A 19,154-nucleotide genomic window follows, 5' to 3' on the forward strand; every position below is an offset into this window, starting at 1 on the left:
TCCGACTTAAGGCTTGCTGGAGAGGTGGCAAAAAAAAAAAATCAAGCCCCTTTAGGCCTTTTTCTTTCCTCTGCACATATTTATAGTAAGAGCATCAAAAGAGAACCACTTCAAGCTTTCTCTCGCAGCATAATGGAATACAATTTTTTCTAGCAAATAATTATCCCCTCCGCTCTCCCCCCAAATCATAGAAGAGGGTGCAAGAAATGACATCGCCTTTCTTTTATTTATTACAGAATTATTAACCATCAAAATATTGTAAGGATTATATTAATTTATCTAACAGTTAAATTTTGAGTTAAACTTCTTTTCTTATCATTTCTGAATTTCAACTTAACTTCCGGACAGAACGTAGTTTTAGAATCACGTTTGAATGCAAATTGAGGAAGAGAGGTATTTAACCGCGAAGTTCTACTGTCTTAGTTAGTGAGAACCAGAGTTTCTGGTTAGCACGCGTCCGCCTTTTTAGACTACTCTCTCTTAAGCTCTTATTATGCTCGACCGTACTTATGGACCTTGATAGCTTCTCAGTTCAGCGTTAAGGGTCTAACTCTGTTAGACTTTTGATAGTTTCGGCTATATCTTCTAAGTTAAGATTAGTTTAGTTTAGTTCTTAGTCTCTTAAGTTCAAGCCCGAGTGTCGGCTTTATTGTACAACTCCAAGACGGTTACATCTTATTAGAATATTAAAGGGTTATTTCACCCCTCTTACTTGTTGTTTCCTGTACCACGAACTCAAGCGATTATTCGCTTATCAGTTCTTAAGATTCTTCACACTCGACTGTAACTTTAAAGTACAGAGTAATGAATCTTATAATATTACAAAATAAATGCTTAGTTAACTGTCTGAGCATAGAAAGTGAATCTGGTACAGAATGTGTTCATTTTATTTCACAGTATCTTGCAAGCGAAACTTTTCATTTGTGACAACCATCCATCACAGATGTTTCGAGACTGGTTGCCACAACTGCAAGATAAAAGGCAAGAATGCTGCAAATACCATTCCTTGCAAATACCATATCTTAAAAAAAAAAAAAAAAAAAAAAAAAAAAAAAAAAAAAAAAAGGTTTGAAGTTAAATGGATTAATATCCAGTCTATGTAGAGGCCATTGTCTCCTAACTTTATAATTTTCAGAAAACCGATTTGATATCTCACACACATTCAATATCTCATATAGGACACAAAGAACAACATTTACTGTTTATAAGCGAGCTCCATTGTCATGAACCATTGAGTGTATCAGGAAGATATATTGCCGATTACAGGTGTGCGATCATTTCATGGAAGCAGTCGATTCTTCTCCAATACAGGACCAGTGCTGACACAATCTGTGAATGGTTTACTCACAAAGAGTCCATCTCATACCAAAATATAAACAAAAATATCTGTGTCATCACCAAACTTATAAGTTATTTCTCCTGCCTTCTTAGCATGCCTTCGTGGTGTAATGGTCAGCATGCTCTGCTCATATTCGAGAGGTTCGAGGTTCGAGTATCGGCGAGGGCACTACACATTTTTCATGTCTCCTGCTTCGAAATAACCTAATGACCCTACATTGGCGACCGAATTGAAAAGGTGGTGGATAATGATTCTGCACCACCAGGATTTGGCGACTGCGTCCCCTAATTCCAGTCGCCTTTTAAAAGGGGGAGCATATAAGGTATTTCTTCCCCTTCTTAGCATGCCTTCGTTGTGTAATGGCCAGCACGCTCGGCGCGTATTCGAGAGGTCCGAGGTTCGAGTCTTGCCGAGGGCATTGCACATTTTTCATGTCTTCTGCTTCCAAGTAACCTAATGTTTCTACAAACGCTTTTTCAAAAAGCACCACAACTTTCAATTTTTATTCAAGAACACTCAACCGATCGTTATCATCATCTTGGAAACTGCTGTTTCGCAGCAAATTAAGAGTCTGATAATTACTCCTCCTAACATTCAATATATAAGATTAAAAAAATTATGGCGTGATTGAATGATATGACAGCTTGTGCGCCATTCTGTAGCTTAAAAGTATATTCCGTGCGTTCCAAAATGACTTCAGTAGTTCCAAATGAAGTCTTGTTTAGCTTCTTTTCCATGGAATGCTTATTAACAAGAAAGCGTTACCTCTATTTGCTTTAGAAGCAAAAGCAGAGGCGGAAATGAAAATGAGAGGCTGAAATGGCACAATTTTTAAAACAGCCTTATTTGGGAAATCCTGAAGTGGGACATAGTAGTAAAATGTTTGGATCCCACTTTATAGAGGCCATTAAACATTTTGGACCTGGAATAGAGGCCAGATCTGGAGGTACAGGTTATACAAATTTACATAACTTTATAAAATATAAGACAAATCTGATATCTACGACTTCATTTTTCTATTACAAAACAGTTAGAGCCTGAAATATGTCGGCTCTAATTCCAAAGATGGATGAAATTTAATTTCGAGCTTCGGTAAAATAATTTATTTATCTCATATAATTTATTTATTTAAAGTACTTCTCAAAGCATAATATTCATAAGCGTTTATTTCGGGTATTAGGAGACAGCAGCTATTCAACAGTTACCAAATGGGTAGCTAACGTCTTCCCAGTAAAATATTCCTGTGAAAATGATCCACGTTAAAGTCGTTCAACAGCATCAATCCCAGTGGAAATAATTACGAAAGTGGAAAATATTGTGATGTTAAGTAAACAAATGACTATTAAGGAGACAGCAGAGTTTGTGGATATTTCATTTAGCAGAGTATAATCAGTCTAAAAAATATCTTATAATAAGAAACGTCAACCCAGTGGACACTGTAAATAAGAATGAAAGCTCAAATGGATGATATAAGGATTTGGGATATTTTTGACTATGTATCAGCAGAATATAAAAGGATTTTTTTGTATAGGTAAGTGAACATAAATGGATACACCACTTCATCCCGAGATTGAACAAGATAAGGTGACCTGGGGACATATTTATTCTCCTGTCAGGAAGAAGTACCATGTTTCAAAATCATTAAGCAAAGATTGTGGGAAGTCAAAGGGTTTGGAAAAAATGATACGGCAAGTAAATATTTTTTTCTAAAATAAAATCTGTGTCAACCAGTGATATTTTTCTTAGACTCAGTGCCAAAAGGCTACTGGTGACTGATTACCTTCAGAGTGGCAAAACAATAACAGGGAAGTATTTTACCCAGTAATCTAAAATTGCAAGAAATTAAAAGTAATCGAAGAAGAAATGCTAACGAAAGTTAAGCATGTCATATAACGGCTGCTATAACTACTGCAATTTATTACTTCATCTTATATGCTTGTTTCAAGTGACTGTTTTCCTATTCAAAAACTTGAAAAACGACTTCCGCAACACGTATTTTTTATGGGATGATAATATGAATGTCGTCGTTGACTGGTTTTTAAAATATGAGAAAGTCTGCTAGGGGCTAAATCTATTACCGAAGCACTCAGAGAAATGCACGGTTATAGAAAAGAGTTATAAGGTGTAGAGACAATTGGTAATTTTTTGGAAGCAGGCAAGATGAAAAATATGCAACGTCTTCGCCAGGAATCGAACCGCGGACCTCTCAATTACGCGCTGAGCAGTCAGACTACTACATCACGAAGGCTCGCTAAGAAGGCGAGAGAAGCACCTTATAAAGGATAAGCAAGTTTTGATTTACTTGGCATTATTTCTTGTACCCCGTTTTTACGAACGTTTTAATAGCCATTTGTAAATATGATACTACATTTCAGGCCCTAAAGTTGCCGAGCGGTAAACAAGCTGAACACTGGTATTTCGGTCAGGAGTTCGAATTCCGGCGAACGGTCATGGGCGTTTTCGTGATTTTCTCCATGTGCAAAGTGTATATGAGCCAGTTCCCCGTAGAAAGTCCTCCAGGAAGGCATCCCTTCCCTTAGGCAGATAGCCCTAGTGTTCTTTGTCATAATCAACTAAATCTACCTATAGCTATAGCTACGTGTATTGTTTTTCTGAATTTTTTAAAAATTTATTTTGCATTTAATAAAAGAGGTGTTTTTTTTTTTTTTTTTTTTTTTTTTTTTTTTTTTTTTTTTTTTGTGAAGTTTTATATATCTCTACACTTGCCATTCCTCAGTTGGATTTCTCTCCAACATTTATGTTTGGCTCCAAATGGCGTTCCATTAACCGAAAAGCGCTAAACAATATTCTGAAAGATGAATACATTTTAAAATACTCATATAGCGCAGAAATAACAAAGTTAATATATTTACCTCGAAAGCCGAAAGAGTGGATCTGTCTTCTAAGGCTAGCTTTAATGAGACCATGGACTGGTCGAGTGTTAGGATGTCCATGGATGGAACGATAAGGAAATTTTGTTCTTCTTTCGGATCTTCCACATCAGATGAGTGTAAGGCTGCGTCAGAAAAATTAGAACATATTTAGCTTCAGAAATATCAGACACTGAGTCACATAAGATGGGCATATATCAGTTATTTATTTTAGCGGAGTATAGATGGATTAGTTTAAGTTTTATTTAACGAAATTTACCTTTAATTCATAAATTTAATTCCTTATTATTCTAGAAGTCTTATCGCATTTCAGTTGTTTTTTATGCAAGGATTATTAAACGCAAACACGTTTCTTTGTTCATTTTATAATCTTCACTCATTAAAAACTACCAGGAGGTCTTTAAAGGCGTTTTAAATTTTATATTCAGCTTAAGAAACACAGAATAAGCAAAACAAATTTGAGTATATGGAAAACAACAGGTTTCGACTGGTCAAAACCAAGTCAAACGTTGTGGAACTTGTGTCGTTGAGCAACATTAAGTAATATTCCTCATATATTTTGAAAACATTTCATTTTGAGACATGATTTTAATTATCTTTATGCTTATCCTTTTTAATCTTATAATACAGTAAACATCTTGGTAATTGTAATATAATTTTATATACACTTACCATTTTGATAGTCTTCGCTGTTTTCAGATGGAAGGTTTTGACTGGAATGTATTGAATGCACCACCTGATACAGAAAGCGAAAAGAATAAAAAGAAAGAAGTACAGAATTTTTCGAATTCTGTGTAGCGTAATATACATAGGAAGATATATGGGATTTGCAGCGGATGGATATTGTATACCGAATAAACAATGAAAATCTCTTTTATTCACCTAAAATATTTCATCTTATTTTTATTTTAACTAAAATAAATAAAAAAAATTAATTAAAAATATTTAAGTATGTCTTAAAATACTAAATTCCTAGTCGTATTTTTTTAACTGTATTAAAAAGGAATAATGAAGTTATCTGCTATTTGTTTAAAACAAAATTTCAACGTTTGGCTCTGTTTCACCAATTTTAATCTATCGATCATAACTTTATTGTATTATGATTATAACTAAGTCAAAACAGGAATCGTCCATTTCAGAGTGTATTACTTCAGTAAATTCATATGCATTACACAAAGATAAAGAAAAATGAAAGCAATAAGTTCGAGTAAACGGTATCTAAACCACGGCTGAAAGCTGCTGTTAGTTAGCGGTAAGATAATAAAAGAAAAAAAATAAAGTCTTATTCCATTGAAATAGTAAAGTTAGAACAGAGAATGAACAAAACATTAAACACCACCAATGCATAAAACTGGCTCTGATATATTACATTTTACATTCCAGAAAAGAATGATATTTTATCCTTAAGAATAAAAAGTTCACTCAGAATAGTGCGATATATTGGGGTGTTCAAATGAAAAAGTACGGAACGACACTATGGATATACTGAAGTCTTTATTCACAAGTAATTACCAGAGGCCTGAGGACAAGTATTCCACTTGTCACGAGCCGAAGGATTCCTTCTTCCCAGAATTCCTGTAGCTGTGACAGGAGCCAGTCCTCGACTGTGTCCTTCAGCTCCTCGTCCGAGTTGAAACGCATCCTTTTGAGATGTCACTTCTCAACAAGTTGTTCACCTGGTCGATGAGTTCGGCCGTGATTACCTCATTTGCCTGTCATCACTCAAACACTCCAGGCCTCACGAATACTGGCACTCCATTTTCTCGCTGACTTGTTGGACACACAGTCTCTCCCGTATACGGCTACCATACGCCGATGAATATCGGCCGGTTTAACCCCTTCCATAGTCAGAAATCTGATAACGCATTGCTGCTACTCAATCGTCGAATTTTGCAATGTCGAATTATCTTGGCAAAATTGTCGAATTTTGCCAAGATATCATCACACGCACTGCCGCATCAATTGGATGGAACACACAACTGCCTGCTTCACTCCAGCGTCATGCGTGGTCGCTTGCGCATGTGTACAACCCGCCGGATACTACATTCGCACCCTTAGATGTCTCACTACGTTATACCAAAGCGGGCATATTCAAATTTCAGGAGATTCGGTTTTTACGACGTTTCGTACCTTTTCATTTGAACACCTCTTATACATCAATGGTTGACATAGGGTAACTGACTTCAGCTACACTGCATATTAATTACGGGAAAGCACACTAGGGCTATCCGCTACGAGTAGGGATGCCTTCGTGGATGATTTTGTAAGGGAAACTGGCTCTTATACACGTTACACATAGGGAAAAGTACGAAAACATCCTGCAGCCAGCCGTTCATCGCCCTATATAGGTATACCACATAACAGAAAAGTTTCTAAAGTAACGATTTAATCTAAGGAGCTTGCTGTGATTAAGCAACGAATCACGGAGTAAATAAAGAATAGGTGTTCTTATAAAGTAACTGCTTTTTCATAAATGTTCATAGCTAGTTGCCGAAAATTATGAATATAAATATTCACCTAAAATAATTCAGTAGCTTCTTAAAATATGAGTTAGCTTTATTGCGTTAGCTGTTTTTCTGTTTAAATCGAAGAAGAAATTCCAATGAAATAAACGTACAGAGAGTTTAGTGTTTGGTGTCCTATACAAACAAACAGACTTTTCGGATAAATAGACATACGAATAGCTGGAGTTCGGATAACTAAATGTATCAATTTTAATGGCTAAAATTAAAAAAAAAAAAAAAAAATTAATACCGTTTATTTTCATTTAGATTTTAATGCAGAGAGAAAGTTTCCAGTGTTATTACATGTATACATTAATTAAGATATGTTTGACTTCTAAATTAATACATATAGACATGTAAGATAAAATATATGAAAATAAAAATTCTAACATCAATCTGCAATAATTCTTTACCTCTCTGTTTTGATTTGGGTATTTACCCTGTTCTAAAACTCTCTAAACTCCATTATTTCAAAAATAATAGTCATCATATGATTTTTACATAACACTGGCGATGTAGATGGTTTAGCAAATTGTAATTCAAACAGAAAATAATAGTTTAAAGGAGTTATTATTAGCCAATCAGATGATGTCGCAATAGAAACTAAATCATTCTGAACAAAGATTTCATCTCAGATCCATCGCACTTGCTTTCTGCTTCTTTTCCTAGCTAGACCTGCTAATGTCTGCTTTCTTCAAAAATGCAAAAAGTTGTGAGAGAGGCCTGCTGATTGCGGTCAGTTTCATTTGTTTTGGCTTATAATGAATATGTTTATCAATTATAAATGAAAAGGAAATACTGAAATCCGATTACAATTGCAACTTCTTCATTCGACATATACAAGGTATCGACACGACTTCAAATATTTTTATAGTATACTTCAACATATTCTCTCCAATGGTATTTCGAAACATTACACACATATCAATGAAGAGACAAAAGAAAATTCTGTTGGAATTTTTCTAACCACTAGCTTTGAGACAGCTAGCAAAAACCGCAATGTGTGCGCATATGCACTGAGATATTTATATTTCTTACAGAATATTTATCGTGAAGAATTTATTGAAAAAATTGTGATTCTTACGTCAACAGACAAAATCTTTTATAGAGGGAATTTAAAAATGGCGAATGATAGAATGACACTGATGTATTATATTTTATACTCAAGACTTAACACAGATGAACGAAAACTAGTGAAACAACGAGAAACTATTCCAATAAACGGTGTTACGCAAATATACATAAAAAAGGCTTTATACAGGCTTACAGTGCAAAGTTTATATTGATAAGCTATCCCACCTCAGTTTCTTTTCTCTCTTTTTTTTTCTTTTTTTTTTTACACTTGTATTAATTTTGTGAAATATTTCGTAAAAGAAACCTTGACAATTTCGTGAAATATTTTGCAGTCTTCAGCCATTTACAAAACTTTCTACCTATTCTTTTATTACGATCATCCTCAAATATTATCTTCGTTAGTAATTTAAGACTTCTTATGTACAAAGGAAAAAAAAGGAAGTAAAATATCCCGATTTTGATTTAAAAAAAAAAAAAAAAAAAAAAAAAAAAAAAAAAAAAAAAAGGTTACAGCGCCTGAAGTTTTATCTAATCATAATTTGAAAAATTTGAAACTAAAAATGAGTAATACTTTTGTCAAAGGATAGACATAACGTTGGTGCCAAGTATGAAAGTGCCAATCGATTTAGCCATGTTGATAGTGCCAAAAGTATTTTTATAGCCAACAAGAGAGCATAGTTATAAATAACTGAAAAATAGCTGTATATTGAGGGTAAATGTTAAGTAAAGCTGTTTATCTAAAATAGGGTAACTTTTAGGTTTATATAGTAGATTATCCTGCGAATGGGAAAACTGAATTCATACATTTAAAATGTATGGACCTAAAATTCATGATTTAAAAATATCAGATACGTACTTGAAACAAAATAACGTTGTGCTTCTAATAGTAAACCAATGCTGAAGTTAAACAGAATAATTAGCATAAATAAACAAAATTTAATCGCTGACTGAATTGGTTCGCTAAAGCTCATCCCAACTTTATTGAAGTATGATTGCGTCGATGAAACGCAGTAAAAGTTGTAGTTCTTAAAGTAGAAATTGGAGATGTGGGAAAGCGTGATCTAAATTGCCAGTTCTTCCTTTTTGACCAATCAAACTTTGAGGAAAAGAATTTGTATCCATGATTAATCAAACATTTGTTTAAGTGGGAGAATAAATTTTGCTGGACTATCTTTATCACATACGACAATTGTGTTGAATATTTCTGTTTTCGGGAAAAAAAAAAAAAAAAAGTTGCAGTGAACCACATGAAAATAAGAAAATTCGCAGCCTCACAAGATGCATTTTAAAGCCGATGCCGAGCAGTAGAGCCGAATAGATTATTCAACATAACTGTTGTGTGCGTTAAAGAGGTATTAGGCGACGTGCTGTGATGCTACAGAAGCATAATTTCCCGAATTATGTCTTGACTTTACATTAAAGAAGTCGTGGCTTCATGACCGTTTTAGAAGTCGTTGGCGATCAACACCCTGTCTGTCATCAACACCCTGTCTGTCATCAACACCCTGTCCGTTCGATTTCAGAAGTTTACAACACCCTATCTGTACGATTTCAGAAGTTTCATCGGTTGATGCTTCTATATTTCATCTGGGAATCGTAACCGTAACGAATCAGAGATTTTGAAATACAGCACAGAAACTAAAAGGGCTCGATGACTGCAGTTTATATAATATAAGAAAAGGGCTGTAAAGAGAATGCTCTACAAAATCGACTAGACAGTATTGTGAAATTTCTGCTGTTAGAAAGAACTATATGTCTTTGTTCCAGGCATTATTAATAAATGCGTTAAAGTAGCTGTTGGTTCACCGTTCTGGTTGGCGTAGTGGTTAAGGATGTTGGCTGCTGTATCGATGGCTCTCAGTTCGAATCCCAGAGAAAGCTTAGATGTTTATATATCTTTGCGGCATGGCAGCACTCAAAATGTATGGTGAGTTGAAAGTTCTCTCGACTGGTTTGGTGGTAAGGGAAAGGTCTGGAAGATCTCGGATGAATCTCCTAAGGAATTTTCCTTCAAAATTAGGAGGCCACATCTTTTGAAGGAAAATCGCCCTAAGGTGCTTAAAGCCTTGTCACCTATAACATGATGAAGGCCCATGAAAACGACAGCAGAGTTAATGTTCCAGTCGTCAATGAGCTAGAACACACCATCCAAGCAATGCGCAAAAAACTACTAGCCGTCCCAAGTATATGCACTATTTTCTTCCATTAAATTACTCACATCTCATATTAGGCTTTCGGGCAATTTTCATATTATTCTAATGCAGCGATATTTACCTGTTGTTGGTTAGGCACTTCTGGAGGAACGGGGTCGAAGGAGATGATCTCGTTGTTGTCCTCATCTTGAGAAGCATCGCTGCTTTTGGACAGAAGCTCCGATGGGTTTCTTTCAACCTGAAAAAATTTAAAAAAACGTACATTCATTTATTCTGCCGCTATGCCACATTTGAGATTTATAAGTCGAGTCATAATTGTTATGACTCAGGATTAATATAAAACCTGAAAGTAAATGAATGACAACATTTTGTGAAAGCTATGACTACAGTAGTGATGCTTGAAATAACGGCGTTTTACTTTCAGTATGAATGTAACATTGAAATTTAATGTATGTTACACTGAAATCATAGCTTTTCATTGGTATAAAATAAGTAGCTAATAGTATATAAATTATTCGAAATACGATATGCTCGGGCAAACTAATGCACCGGTACGCAAGGATAATACAAAATGATGTTTTATACGGTAAAAAATTAACTCATCTGTGGTTTTAAGAAACTTAAAGCAGTATATTCATTAAAATGTGATTTAATTTTTAAAATAGTGTTTAATTAGCAGCACGATAAAACTTAAATGAATTTCTCAATGCTTTTGGAGGAATGTTTATCATATCCTTTATTTTGTGGGCCGTATTGGCATTCTTTGGGGCAAAAATGATGAAAACTGCTCAAACGCTTATATCGTGCCAGAAATGGGCGCAGCGCGACCCACCTAACCAAATAAGTTCGTCTTGTGGTCAAAGACAAGCTTATAAAGTATATTCTTCCTCCTTTCCATCAGGCCTTTGTAGTGTAAATGGAAGCGGCGTGTATTCGAGAGGTCCAGGTTAGAGTTCCGGCGAGGGCATTGTTCATTTTTCACATCTCCAGCATCAGAATAACCTAATGATTCTATAGTGATGCCCTGAACTAAAAAATGGTCTACGATAATTCGCCCCCACCGAGATTTGGCGATTGGGTCCCCTAATCCCCAGTCGCCCTTTAAAAGGAGGAGTATATAAGGTATATTTTATATTTTTCTAGCATCGTGGTGTAACGGTAGCACACTCGGCGTCTCTTCGAAAGGTCCAGGTTCCAGTCCCGGGAAGGGCATTGCTCATTTCCCCCCTTTTAGCACCAAAAACCCTTAATGATTCTACAAGCTAGTATTTAAGACTATTCGAATTTTAAGTCTGTATTCGAATATGAAGGTAAGCTTTTATATTAGTATTAACGGGCGCAGTCCCCAGTCCACCTAGCCGGTATACGCTGGCCATATGATTGAAAGGAGGACCGGCGAATCCAACCGAAAAACGAGGAGCCAGCAGCCCGGCTGCTCCCCTTCAAAAGGCCAGCCCCCCAAAAGCTAAAGCTTTATAGATACGAATTTGCCAATATATTTCAAGGTTCCACTGTGGTTCATCCTTGCTGTGCCTTCATTTTCTTCTTGTTATTCCATTGGCTTGCGAGCAAAATTCTCTGGTTCTTCAGCACTCTTCTGTTTCTCCAACCATATTTCTATATTTTCTTCTCTTGAGCATTTTGATGAACTTGTATAAAATATCACAATAAAAACTAGTGCCAGTTAAATATAAAACTTCCAGTTGAAACTATTATTATACGCACTTGATTAAAGAATTCATATAAATTCTTTGTTTACGTTTTTTAACCTTTGGTTAGCGTTAAACTGTATCAACTACCAAGCAAGAAAAATTACAGATTTAAAATGAGCAATTCTTTACAGTTAGCCAAAATTTAACTCTGACGTTAATTTTAGAAAACATTTCCCTGTTTTATACGGAAAAACATCAGTAAAAATATCAAATATGGTATGTAAATTTGAAAAAAAAATAATATACAAAATAATTAAAAATTCTGTAAATGTTGAAGATTAACGACGAAAATATAAGTTTATTAAATTAATATGTCACTATGTTGAATTAAAAAACGATACATAAACGATTATATATGAAAGGAATTATAAGAATTAATATAAACATTTAGTTATATTGATGTAAATCCTGCCGAAGTATGTTAGTGCCCTGATTTACTTACGTACTAAAGGTAGGCTTTGCTTCTTCATCTTGGCAAAATATTTTTGTGACAATTTAATGAAAACTTTGGATAAAAACCACGTCATTTAAAAAAATGCAAGAAATTAAAATAACAAATGATAATAAACGCATATGAATCACTAGATATCAGGTAGATATTTAGCTGATTATGAGCAATACGAATATAATATGCAAGCAAAGAATGCGCCGAGATAAATCATGTGTCTTAGAATTCAATGTCCAAAGCAGATAAAGGTCTATTATATCTAACTATTCCCCTGTCGTCCATATTTTTGTTTATTAATCTTCTCATGGATTATTTGCGATTTAATCTCGCAGTACAAGCACAGAGATTTAAAAGTGCAATTACGTTAAGCTTTACTTTATCCAAAGCATTAAAAATGTACTGACTTGAATGAAGTATGATGAAAGATCTATGATGTTATGTTAATGAAAATATTATAATATTATACAATATGAAGAATGATGAAAGACTTATGATATAAAGCTTAAAACATAATAAAGATTTTTTCTTTTCGAACATTTTGTCCACAGTTGCCTGCTAGAAGCCGGGCAGTAATAATTGAATATTCATAAATCTATCCCGGTTTAACTCTAGAAGAGGTGTAGAGACATTCGGTTATTTCGAAGCATGAGAGATGGACCTCTCGAATACGCGTCGAGCGTGCTGACCATTATACCATGAAAGCAAGCTAAAAAGGCGAGAGAAATACCTTATATACTCCCCCTTTTAAAGAGCGACAGGGGTTAGGTGACCCAATCGCCAAATCCTGGTGGTGAAGTATCATCATTCACAACCTTCTAGTTCGGGCGCCATTGTAGAGTCATTTCAAATTCTTTTGATGTCAGAAACTGAAGAAATGAACAATGTCCTCGCCCGAACTCGAACCGCGTACCTCTCGAATACGCGCCGACTGTGCTGACCATTACATCACGAAGGCATGCTAAGAAGACGAGAGAAATACCTTATATACTCCCCCTTTTGAAGGGCGATTGGGTTTTAGGGGACCAATACCCAAATCCTGGTGGTGAAGAATCATTATTCACCACCTTTTAGTTCGGGCGTCACTGTAGAGTCATTAGGTTATTTCGAAGCATGAGAGATGAAAAATGTGCAATGCCCTCGACGGGACTCGAACCACGGACCTCTCGAATACGCGTCGAGCATGCTGCCCACTACACCACGAGGGTGTGCTAAGAAGGCGAGAAAAATAACTTATAGCGGGATATACTGCATGAAAGATTTCATCGCTTTTCTCCTATATAACGGGAATACGAGCCCTTAGAAAGTCCTCCATGAAGACACTTTTTTCTCAGACACTGCGTTGCCATAATCTAAATAATTTTAATCCTAATCCTTTGACCGTAGGCCTGGGATAAAATTTAACCTTTGGCTAGTGTTAATTATGTTAAATACTTTTAATGCATTTTATGAGATAAAAACACAAAATTTCTTTCTTAAGGAGTGCATTACTGCCGAACAACCAATTTTACCTTTTCTTATATTTGGACTATATTGCCAAACGTACCAGATGTAGAAGATGTGAAACTTCACATCAAGTTACAAAAATGAGTAAATAATAATATATTAATATTTATAAATAATATTATGTTAATATTTATGAATAATAATAGGTTAAGGCAAACAAATTAGAACAATGATAATATAGTAGTCATGATATATTAAAAAATAACAACACAATTAATATGCGATATATTTGAAAATAAAATAATAATTCAATAAACACTGTACGTAAAAATATATGTATAAGTAAAAAAAGAAATGATTAGGTAGAGTTATTTAGTCATTGGAGAGGAAAACTTAATGGAAAAATTTCTTACTGGAAGAATTTTTGGAAATATAAAAATGATTTATTTAAATAATTTTAATACATGAATTTATGTGCATTTTAAAAATTTCTTTCTTATCTAATAATCGAATAAAGATCTCGCCGTTTATTAATCGAAGCAAATTACTAAATTGGTTATGTTTTTACTGAAAGCATCGGATATAGAGCTAAACTAATATAGTTCACTAAAATACAAACCGAAGAATGACATAAGGCGAATACATGCCACGGAAATGTTTCAAAAGTCCAATCATCCACATACGACAGCAATTCCCAAAGATCTGTCACATCCATTGAAAAAAAGGGTAAAATCTGATCACTGCAGAGCAAATAACATTTCGTGCTTAAAATCCATGGTGGTGGGACGCTTCTGATCAGAAAGGTGGTAATGTCAGTCTGCGGAGCGAACACATCTTTGCAGACGCTTTAGTGTCTTGGCTAGTATCCAGCCCTCGTTTGTTTTCTCTTCCTCCGTTGGAGGAACTCTGGGCTTCATTATGATTGACAGTCATACTTCGCTGTTACTTAACAAAATCTCAAGCGCGTGTAACAGCTCAACCCTGACCGAGTGATGAAACGCTTTGGCCTCGTTATCCCTCCGAGGTTCGCGAAAGCGATTCTTAATAAGCGTAGTTTATCATAGCCGTTACGCTGGTGGATTTGAAGTTAAAGAACATTTATTCTGTAATTTCTTTGAAAACTGCTTTTATGGCAATTTGCTTCACCGCGAGATTGATTCTAAATGCTTATAATGTACCCATATTTACAGTATGTTACATGCTGACGTTTAAACTTTAAAATATTTGTTCTATCAATTCTCAAAGCAGCATTTTTAAAAAATTTTTGCAAGCACTTTTGTTTAATGATGCTCCACTGATTATCGTTTGATTTTTCCCACAGCGCAATGTGGCAAAACCAATGCTAACTGGCTGAAAATAATTTTAAGATCACATTTCCAGAGTACATTATTTATGTGAAAAAATCATGAAGTCTGTGCTTCAGGTATCAGTCCTAATAATAACTCGAAGTGAATTTTTTAATAAACTATACTTAAAGTCTTTCCGAGACCGAAGCAACAGCTTTATAGATTACCTTAGAGGCTAATATGAAGACAATTACAAGGAATAACTTAAAACATACCTTCAAGGAATGAAGTGACAATAGAACGGTTATTTCAAGTAAAACACAGAGCTTAACAGAAGCACCAACCCATCAATTTACTTGCATACATATCCAATGCATCTTCATAGTTTTAGAAGTAATTTCGCACAATATCAAAAACTGAAGAGATCAACATTGTTACTAATTTCCCTTCAATATAAAATTGTTGTAAGTTTATATAACGGTCGGTACTCTCGCACAACCTTTGATTTCACCGTAGAACTCATTTTATGGAATGCTGTAAAAATCTCAATAATGGTTTTCGGAATTCATAGATGCAATTTAAACAATGACGTTTTAAATGAGATTTCACTTTATGGAAGTAAAAGCAATGTGCAAGTTCCAGGTCTGTAGAGTAAGGAAGGAGTGTTCTAAAATTATCACACTTTTTTGATAGAACCTACTAGAAAAGAACTGAACTATGTGACTACACACTGACATGCCACAAAATCCAGTTATTTGGTTAAACTTTTTTCTGGCCTGATGCTTTTAAATCCTTTCTGAAATCTATTTGCTCTATCTTCATAAAAATATTACTAGGCTATTTGAGTTTGACAAATCAAGGAAAGGATGCCTTCGTAGAAGACTTTCTAAGAAAAACTAGCTTGTATTCACGTTACACACGGGGGAGGGGAAATCGCGAAAATCAGCCATGCAGTTAGCTCATTCGTCTGGAGTAGAAGCGGGGTCGAGTATTCGGGTAATAGCATTCGGCAGTCTCAAGCATACCTGGTCCACCGATGGGACTATATAAAATATGGATCTATCGTCTGTCCGTCAGGAAAATATTTCTTGTGAGTTACTCTCCTTCAGTCAAAAAGAGGTCACTAACATATCTTTACCCGAGATTTCTGAAATCGAGTTTATTTGACCGTGGAGAACCTTATGATTCCCGTTTTGTGGCAAAATCAAGTCAGGGTAAATGTACAACTTTACAATATAATTTTAATGCTATTCTTTGCTCAGTTTTAGAATCCGTGACAGCAAATCAAAGATCATGTCTCACGCTTTAAATGTTTTTACCTTCCATATCTGGCAATTCTGGAAGATTCTGATTGCGAAATTTAAATAAAGTAATAAATATTATGAAGTTAAAAAAAGCTAAGTACAACTGTTAAAATAAATTTCATTTTTGAGTTTCATTTTTTTTTCATTATATGTGTTTCTCCTGCATTTAACTGTTACAAATATGTTAAAATTTCTCTGTTAAATTAGCTTTACGTATTTTTCTGAATTTTTTCAAGAAATCGTCTGGTTTTTTTCTTTGATGAAGTTGGCAGGTATGCTGTAGCATTAACCTCAACGGAGGAAATAAATGCTTCCAAACTTTGCAAAAGGAGGTTATCTAATTTACATATTCTACGCTTGCTTGTTTTGAGACTTGACGACTCAAAAAGTCGATGGCCTAAATATTTAAAAAAAATATTACTTCCTGACAAAAACTACGAGGGAGGAGGGAAAAAAAAAAAAAAAAAAAAAAAAAAAAGAAAACATTGAAAGGCTTTCAGATTTTATATTACGCCCAGAGGGGCGTTTCTTTCCTTTACACATACATGCAGATTTCGACAGCATTTAGGCTAAGGTATGTTTGGGCTAAAAATATTTAAAAACAGCATATATTTAGAATTTCCGATAGACAGTCTCACGCGCTGGTGATAAAAGTGTTTTTATGTACAGTGTTGCCATTGCTTGGTTTGAAATCGTTGAGTTTGTTAATCTAAAATCGTTAACGTTTCACGAAATGTGAAATAGATAATAAAACACATTCGAAATTCAAAATTCGGGATTCTAGGTGCCGAAGTTTGAGTAGAGGATTACGTTATTCAAAATTTTATGGCTCAAGTTACCGTTGTTTTTTCACAGCGTGAAAAACATACATACATTTATGCAGATTCTTTGTTATTTAATTTCTTTAAATATAATACACGGCGATAATATTTGGTGGCAACAATTTAAAAAGTGGTACGCCACTTATAGTGAAATGCCACAAAATACCGTTTTGAGGCTAATAGTTCTTCTGGGCTACCGCCTCTTTGGGCTATTAACATTTTGTATGCTCCTCTGCTCCCTAAATGTACGTTTTGGAAAATTTTACGCTCATTATAAAAAACATACAACAAAAAGTTTGACTCCCGTAAGACGAAATGTGACCGAGATATTTCATTTTAAATTTGAGAAATCCTAGCTGTTCTCGGCCTACATATATATTAAAGAGCAAAATGTTTAATATTGTACGTCACAAAAAATAAAACATGGTTTGGAAAAACATTCGGATGTTAATTAAATGATGAGCATTGCAATGCACGTTGTTGTGCAAAAATGTTGACCAATCTTTTTTTTTTTTTTTTTTTTAAACGGAGATCTTATTTACAGAATCTTAGAGATTTTGTGCTTTAGAAAACAGAGACAGGCTTTAGTATTCGCCCTTAGTTAGTAGCACTGTACAGCAATTAGGAGTTTTTGATGTTCAAGGCTTGAAAAACGTGAAATGCCTTCTCTGGGACTCGAACTCGGACCTCTCGAATACGTGCCGCGTGTGCTACCATTATGCTACGAAGACAGGCTGGAAGCAGGGGGAAAACAACTTACAGAACTATCTCCATCAATTAAAAATAATTTTTAGTTTAAGGAATTTTTTTATTGTTATTATATTAGGATTTTAAAATAATAAAAACTTCATTAGAATATCACTAACGTAATTTTTGTAATTGAAAAATTATAAATTAGTCATATGAAAATTGTTTCGGCATACTAATTGTAACAAAACGGAATGTTATACACTAGTAAATCACAAAAGAATGCCCTTGGATGGTATTTAAGGGAAAAAATGAAAATCGAATTAGTCTGATTGATTTATTAACCGCCCTTTTAAGGCAAGGTGACAATATGCAAGAAAATGACGTCAAATATCCAAAAATTTGAAATTAAATATCTCGTTCCGTTTTTTCCGTACGAGAACGAGCCTTTTTGCTTTGATTAAAAAAAAAGTTTCCTAAACATAAAAGAGCTTGACAATTTCTATAAAATTGACATTTTTAGTTTAAAAATACAAAAACATGAATATTTGAGTCATTTAAAACATGTTTGTAATTTTAAATATATGTCTGAGACCGACGGTTGTGAAAAGAATGGGTAAGAATTTTTGTTTTCACGGTGATTTATAGTATAAAGAGAGAGAGAGAGGAATACTGATTCAACCGCCGTTCATTTTAGTGGAAATCTTGGTCTCAAATAACGATGTTGATTGTATTAGCGGACCCGAACTGATAAAAATACGTTTACACACACTTGTGCTATTTAAAATATGTGTACTTGCTTGTGCTAGTTAGGTGTTAGTTAATTTTGTACATTGCTACGTAGATGGAGAAATTTGTTCTTCTCTTCTTACCTCTCTTCTTTTCTGTTTATTGAGGGACAGGAGGAAGTGCAATGTAAAGCCTTGGTGGCAACAAGATTTTTCGCAAAATTTCGTACAAATTTCAGGTTGGGAAAAATAGCAAAATTTCATAATTTTTACTGTTACTATTCTTCGTATTTTGCCATTTTTTGCAAGGTGAACTTATTGCCCTACTTATTTAAAAAATTATCGACCCAAATATCGAATGAAATCAAAATATTTAATATTCTACGATTACGAAATTTATAATTCTTAAAAGAGTCAAGCAATGTTTCTTAATACATTTTTATAGGAATTATTACGTAAAGTTTTAATAAGTTTTCAAATACTTAAATTATAATTAAGAATTGGATTGTTAAAATAAGTACAGCATGTAATACCCTAAGCTTTAGATTGTTGAAAATGAACAAAATCCAACTTGCATTGTTATTTGCAACAGGCGCTGGCTAGCCTTTATTGTCTTCTTGCATGAGAACGCAGTCATACCTGATCAATATACTTCCTCTTTCAATTGCAAGTCTTTGGATCAAGCCTTTCTTTATTTCCTTGCACGAAGTAAAGGAAGTATTGCAACCGCGAAAAATTTTGGGTATCATATTTCAAAGAAAATA

The 19,154-nt window shown here is 34.4% G+C and overlaps 2 protein-coding genes across 5 annotated transcripts in view; one reads left to right on the forward strand and one right to left on the reverse strand.

Annotated features, from left to right (window-relative positions):
* The window catches only part of LOC118201087 (putative serine carboxypeptidase CPVL), a 542,277-nt gene that overhangs the window by 126,612 nt on the left and 396,511 nt on the right, over nucleotides 1-19,154 (forward strand). The window lies entirely within an intron of this gene.
* LOC118192363 (tyrosine-protein phosphatase non-receptor type 4-like) overlaps nucleotides 1-19,154 on the reverse strand; it is a 67,236-nt gene that overhangs the window by 33,739 nt on the left and 14,343 nt on the right. For 2 of the 3 annotated variants that reach the window (XM_035363307.2, XM_035363306.2), the window contains exons 3-5: nucleotides 10,083-10,199; nucleotides 4,903-4,966; nucleotides 4,213-4,355 (exon numbers count right to left, since the gene is read on the reverse strand). In XM_035363307.2, coding sequence (XP_035219198.1) covers nucleotides 4,213-4,355; nucleotides 4,903-4,966; nucleotides 10,083-10,199 — 324 coding nt within the window. Of the gene's footprint in view, nucleotides 1-4,212; nucleotides 4,356-4,902; nucleotides 4,967-10,082; nucleotides 10,200-14,183; nucleotides 14,420-19,154 lie in introns of those variants that run through there. The other variant, XM_035363309.2, reaches the window with a different exon arrangement.

This window comes from Stegodyphus dumicola, chromosome 3 (assembly GCF_044657685.1).
Source record: "Stegodyphus dumicola isolate Sdum_Otavi_A_Nest chromosome 3, ASM4465768v1".
Lineage (NCBI taxonomy): Eukaryota > Metazoa > Arthropoda > Arachnida > Araneae > Eresidae > Stegodyphus > Stegodyphus dumicola.